The following is a 6,499-nucleotide window of genomic DNA, read 5'->3' as shown; positions in this document are numbered from 1 at the left end:
AAGACTCTAACCCAGCACCACCTCGAGGGCTTCAGGCTCACTTTCTGTTTGCTTGAAGTCTGCGATGTGCTCATGAAGTCTGCATTCCTTTGAGGCAACAGCGTCCTTGAGCTGAGCTTCCAGCTACAAAACGAAGATGCACTTGTCATTAACAGAAAGTAAGCACAGTGCAGGGCTCCGCTGAAGTGGTTGGTTAGTAATAAAACAAGTTTAAATTCTAATTTAAGAAAGAGTACTGATTTGTGAAAACAAGTACTTCTGATTTCTGTAGAACACTGATTCATGTTTTATTTTTTATTTTATTTTTTTTTTATTTTTTTATTTTTTTTTGAGACGGAGTCTGGCTCTGTTGCCCAGGCTGGAGTGCAGTGGCCGGATTTCAGCTCACTGCAAGCTCTGCCTCCCAGGTTCACGCCATTCTCCTGGCTCAGCCTCCCGAGTAGCTGGGACTACAGGCGCCCACCACCATGCCCGGCTAATTTTTTGTATTTTTAGTAGAGATGAGGTTTCACCGTGTTAGCCAGGATGGTCTCGATCTCCTGACCTCGTGATGCACCTGTCTTGGCCTCCCAAAGTGCTGGGATTACAGGTTTGAGCCACTGCGCCCGGCCTTCATGTTTTAAATGGACAATTTCAAACACACACAGAAGAGAGAGTAATGAACCTCCTCCTGTGCCTGGCACCCAGCTTTGACAGTGAGGAGAGGACCTTTTTATTTTTTTTTCAGACAAGAGTCTTGCTCTGTCGCCCAGGCTGGAGTGCAGTGGTGTGATCTTGGCTCACTGTAACCTCCACCTCCTGGGTTCAAGCGATTCTCATGCCTCAGCCTCCAGTTTAGCTGGGATTACAGGCACGTACCACCTCACCCAGCTAGTTTTTGTATATTTTTTAGTAGAGATGGGTTTCACCATGTTGGCCAGGCTGATCTCAAACTCCTCACCTCAGGTGATCCGCCCACCTCAGCCTCCCAAAGTGCTGGGATTACAGGCGAGCCACTGTATTTGGCTGACAGCGAGCAACTTTAGCTGTTTGCTTCATCTCTGCCTATGCACAAACTATTTGAGAGCAAATCCCAGGCAATGTATCACTGCATCCGTATGTGGAACGGTAATCCTTAGTTAGGGGTTTCGCTAATTCGAGTTGTAACTGGCTACAACTTCAAATATATTTGGGTTGCAAAATAAACTAAGAAGAAAACAAACAGATATCCTGTGGCTAAACAGCAAAGAGCCCTGAACTTGAGCATGTGCTTCCAGGCCTTCTCATTTCTGGGATTCATTAAGTAAATTTTAATAGAATTTTTTTGAGACAGATTCTCACTCTGTCTCCCAGGCTGGAGTACAGTGGCACAATCTCGGCTCACTGCAACCCCCACCTCCCAGGCTCAAGTGATCCTCCCACTCAGCCTCCCAGTAGCTCGTACTAGATGTGCACGCCACCACACCCAGCTAATTTTTTGTATTTCTGGTAGAGATGGGGTTTCACTACGTTGCCCAGACAGGTCTTGAACTCCTGAGCTCAAGCGATCTGCCCACCTTGGCCTCCCAAAGTGCTGGGATTAGAGGTGTGAGCCACTGCCCCTGGCCTTTAATCAAATTTTAAAGTAAACATTGCTTAAAACATGTCACTCACCAACAGCGGAACATTCAGAATACCTAGGGCAGCAGTTCTCAAAGCGTGGGCTGAGAATCCTGGGATCCTGAGACATTGTCAGAGAATAAATACCCTCTACTTACTGAAAAGGGAATTTTTAAAACTTAGCACCCAGGAACCTCTTTTAATAATTAATTAGTTATCTGTGGGAACCAGGAGTTCTTCATGTACTTCATCCAGAACAGTGTATCAAAACAGACTGAGTCCAGAAACAGACATGAGAACCCAAGTGTGTTCTATTAAGCCAGATATTAAAGAAACATTAAAAAATGTAAAAATGCGGCTGAGTGAGGTGGCTCACGCCTGTAATCCCAGCACTTTGGGAGGCTGAGGAAGGCAGATCACCTGAGGTCGGGAGTTTGAGACCAGCCTGGCCAACATGGTGAAACCCCGTCTCTACTAAAAACACAAAAATTAGCCAGGCATGGTGGTGCATGTCTGTGTTCCCAGCTACTCAAGAGGCTGAGGCACCCGAATCACTTGAAACCGGGAGGTAAAGGCTGCAGTGAGCCAAGATTGCACGACTGCACTCCAGCCTAGGTGACAGAGAGAGACTCCATCTTAAAATAAATAAATAAATAATGTAAAAATGTCATTCTTCTCACTAGATTTTTAAAGAAATAGTGACTTTTCTTTACAAATGTTACGTTAACATGTAATGGGTTTTTATTGTATTGAAAGAATTCTTAGTTCTGATTTCTGTCATGGTGCATATTGAGAGCTGTGATCTACATAAGTAGACGCTTTTTGGGATCCCCAGTGATGTGTAAGAATGTAAAGGAGTGCTTAGACCAAGTTGCTTCAGTAGCACTGGTCTAGAGCAAGTGGCTTGAAGCATCCTAGACTATGATTTGCCTTTCTACTGCCATTGGCCCTTTATGGACTGCAGGTTCTCCTATTCAGTTAAGCCAAGCCATATCACAGCTTAGCATAAATACCTTCTACTTACTTAAAAAGGAATTTTAAAAACTTAGGAATAGGAACCTCTTTTAATAATTTCACAAATAGATATTGAGGGATGAGCACAACATAAATGCTTGGCAGATCAACTTACTTGGGTTCACATAAAACTTAAGATCCATTTTAAAGTAATTTATATAATGCAGCCCAAGTTCTCAAAGATGTTTTATTAAGGTCATACAAAAGTCCAGTCAGTACCATCGCTGAAATATCTAAACAGCTTCCTCCTTTTTTTTTTTTGAGACAGAGTTTTGCTCTTGTTGCCCAGGCTGGAGTGCAGTGGCGTAATCTTGGCTCATTGCAACATTGCAACCTCCGCCTCCCAGGTTCAAGCAATTCTCCTCCCTCAGCCTCCCAATAGCTAGGATTATAGGTGCCCACCACCATGCCTGGTTAATTTTTGCATTTTTAATAGAGACAGGGTTTCACCATATTGGCCAGGCCAGTCTCAAACTCCTGACCTCAGGCCATCCGCCAGCCTCGACCTCCCAAAGTGCTGGGACAGAAAGAGGAGCTTCTGGGATCTTCAGATCTCCTGCCACATCACGTCAACTTACTGCATGGCTACTTCCATCTCCTCCTCCTTGTCCCACACCTTCTGCTTCTGGGAGCAGAGCTCTGCAATGAGCTCATTGAGGTCCCAGAAGTCCTGCAGGGCCAGCTTTTGCTGCTGATGGGCATCTTTCAGTTCTTTGGCCTGGAATTTCAATCTCTCTGAAGCTTCAACCAATTGCTGAAAAAAAATTTAGAGATGTTTTACGTTTGCTTAACAAAGGCCTGGAAGGCTGGACATTTAGTCTTACACTATATTAAAGAGTCACAAGTGACAGCCAATGCTGGTTACAGATGAAAGTCACAGATGGGGAAAATCCCCTGCTTGGAAAAAGCCCTGTGCTCGCCTCACCCCAGCCAAGCATGCAATGGGAAGACCACCTGGGCTCAGGTGCTGAGCACCAACTCCACACCAGGAAAGACCCTGCACTGCATGGAGTAGCTTCCAGCAGGACAGCTGGCTCTGTAACGTCAGCCTCTGCCTGATGTCATCTACACAGTTGCAAAGGTGAATAAAACATTTGGGCATTCAATCTAGTTACTGAAACATCAGCAGAAGCAGAAAAAAACATGTAGGCAAAGTGCTGAAGATTTAAATCAGACCAGGCACTGCGGCTCATGCCTGTCATCCCACCACTTTGGGAGGCTGAGGTGGGAGGATCGCTTGAGCCCAGGAGTTCAAGACCAGTGCCTGGGCAAAATAGTGAGACCTCATCTCTTAAAAAACTGAAAAAGAAAGAAAAGAAATTTAAGAAGAAAGAGATTTAAATCAAAGTCTCCCTGGGTGGAGGGCCACAAGTAGGACTTACCATGAGTTCAGCTGCACTGACAACCCAACCTTACCACTTGCTGCCCTGATGACTCTGACCTCCCTGCAGCCGATCTGGCCAAGAATCTGGCTGTTTAGTCACTGCCACACCCATTGGACTAAGACTGGAAGTGACAAGACCTGGAGCAAGCTGGCAGGGTGGCTCCCACATGGGGAGGAAAGGCCTCCCCAGGCCTCTCTGGGTCCGGCTCAGAGTCACTGTGACTGTGTCAAGCAATGAGACGCCACACAGCCCACACTGCACTCCCAGACAAGTCATGCAGGGGGACGATACCACAGATGATCTGAAGAAGCAATTTGGGTTTAAAATCGGGCGCATTTTAGAGGACAGATCACAAACTACGTGTCCAAGGACTTCAGTGTATAAATGAATGTATTTTAGAAAACAGAGCCTATGCAGTGAGCTGAGATTGCAGGACTGCAGCCTGGTGACAGAGAGAGACTCTGTCTCAAAAAAAAAGTAAGAAAGAAAAACAAAAGAAAAAAGAACCTAATTGTGTTATTATATATTTAATGGCATTTGAATATAAAGTTCACACATCTTACTAAAAACCAAATTTGTAAAGGAGTTATGGGGAATCAGCCACATTTTAACAAATGTCCTCTTTTGCAGTTCCCTGTCATTGCTAAGATGCCCCTTCTTTTTTTTTTTTGAGGCAGAGTCTTGCTCTGTCGCCCAGACTGGAGTGCAGTGGCCGGATCTCAGCTCACTGCAAGCTCCGCCTCCCGGGTTTACGCCATTCTCCTGCCTCAGCCTCCCGAGTAGCTGAGACTACAGGCGCCTGCCACCTCGCCCAGCTAGTTTTTGTATTTTTAGTAGAGATGGGGTTTCACCGTGTTAGCCAGGATGGTCTCGATCTCCTGACCTCGTGATCCGCCCGTCTCGGCCTCCCAAAGTGCTGGGATTACAGGCTTGAGCCACCGTGCCCGGCCAAGATGCCCCTTCTAAAAAGCAGCGGGCATGGTGTAGAGAGAAGGGCGAGGTCACTGGCGTCAGGCGCAGCGTGTCACTGCAGATAACACAGTGCCCTCTGGACATCGTTCCTCATTCAGAATGGGCGGGCTGGGGGAGCTGCTGCTTACTCTGTGGGGTTGAACTGGAGATGGCAGATGATGACTGTGAAGTGGGTGCCTCCTGCAGGCAGCACACTGAAATGCATCCATGGCAGGGAGCCAAGCCCAGCCAGCTGACATGGGCTGTGTAGCAACTGGGCACAGCAGGGGCCCTAGAACCAGGCTTGGCCCTGGTATCCTGCAGGCAGCAGGGACAGTCCATGAGTGGGGGTCCCAAGGAGGTCTTTAAACATCTGTATGAACTCAGCCTTACAAAACTCTGCAAAGCCTCTTAAGCCTTTCTCACCCAGAACCAAGCTGCCTACCTTGTGCAGGTCCTCCTTCTCCTGCCGCGCTATGAGGTGCTGCTTCTCTGGCCCCCGTAGCCACTGTGTGAAATCTTGTCGAGGCGCCACCTTGCCTCAAGTTGTCACTCAAGCCTGTTTGAATCTGAGCAAAAGAGGAAATAATTTGTGTTCCTTTCTGTGTAGCGACTATATGTAAATGTTGTTAGCTGACTTACTGAAATGATTTAATAATTCACAAAACTCTTTTTTTTAGTGCTGTATACTAAATAAAATACACAAGGCAGCAATACTTAGGGGCCAGAAACACTGTTTACTACAAGTCAGTTATGGAATCATAACTTACAGTGAAAATGGGCATGTCCAAGGCTCAATTTTTCTTTCGTCATTTACAGTAGAATAAATAGTTTGTTGCTAATTTTCTCCACTCTCTACTGGGAATTTGTGTTACTTTTATAATCAGAAAAATAAATATTGCCGTCATGTAGCATATAGTGATATTTTGGTCAACAACAGACAGCATATATGTAACAGTGGTCCCATAAAATTATAATACCGTATTTTTCCCGTAACTTTTCTGTGTTTAGATACACAAATCCTTGCTGCACAGATCTGTAGGCAAGGGGCAATATGCTACACCACGTGGCATAGGTGTGCAGTAGGCTGCACCACCTTCATTGCTCTAAGTATACTCTAAGATGTTCTCACATCAATGAAATCACTTGATGATGCATTGTCGAGAACGTATCCCAGCTGCTGAGGGATGCATGGCTGGACTGAAGAGCACCGTGTGATGCAGGCTACAGCTGAGTTCTGTGCATGACGTGGTTGGAGCCCTGAGGAAGGGGAGGGCTATGGACTGAATGGTGTCCCCCGCTGCCAATATTAGACGCTGAAGCGCTAATCCCCAATGTGACTGTATTTGGGGACAGGGCCTGTAAGGAGATGGTGAAGGTTAAGTGAGGTCATAAGGGCGGGCCCTGATCCAATAGATTCGTGTCCTTACAAGAGACCAGAGAGCTTGGGTGTTAACTTCCCATGGGAGGACTTGGTGAGAAAGTGGCTGTGTGCAAACCAGGAAGAGGCCTCTGGGGCTTTTAGCCTCCAGAACTGTGAGAAAATAAAACCCTGTTGTTTAAGCCACTCA

At 46.3% G+C, this 6,499-nt stretch overlaps 1 protein-coding gene across 1 annotated transcript; it reads right to left on the bottom strand.

Moving 5' to 3' along the window:
- Positions 1-11: 11 nt before the first annotated feature.
- Positions 12-4,143, bottom strand: LOC111534281 (the record flags this gene model as incomplete). Its single annotated transcript, XM_026452327.1, has 3 exons — positions 3,975-4,143; positions 3,171-3,346; positions 12-123 (listed from the first exon to the last, which is right to left on the bottom strand). Coding segments are annotated over exons 1-3 (291 nt in total), but the record flags the coding sequence as incomplete, so codon positions are not given.
- Positions 4,144-6,499: the final 2,356 nt, after the last annotated feature.

The sequence above is a fragment of the Piliocolobus tephrosceles genome, unplaced genomic scaffold (genome assembly GCF_002776525.5).
Source record: "Piliocolobus tephrosceles isolate RC106 unplaced genomic scaffold, ASM277652v3 unscaffolded_33710, whole genome shotgun sequence".
In the NCBI taxonomy this organism is placed as follows: Eukaryota; Metazoa; Chordata; class Mammalia; order Primates; family Cercopithecidae; genus Piliocolobus; species Piliocolobus tephrosceles.
Note: the sequence above shows the minus strand (reverse complement) of the source record. Positions and strands in the feature narration are given on the sequence as shown.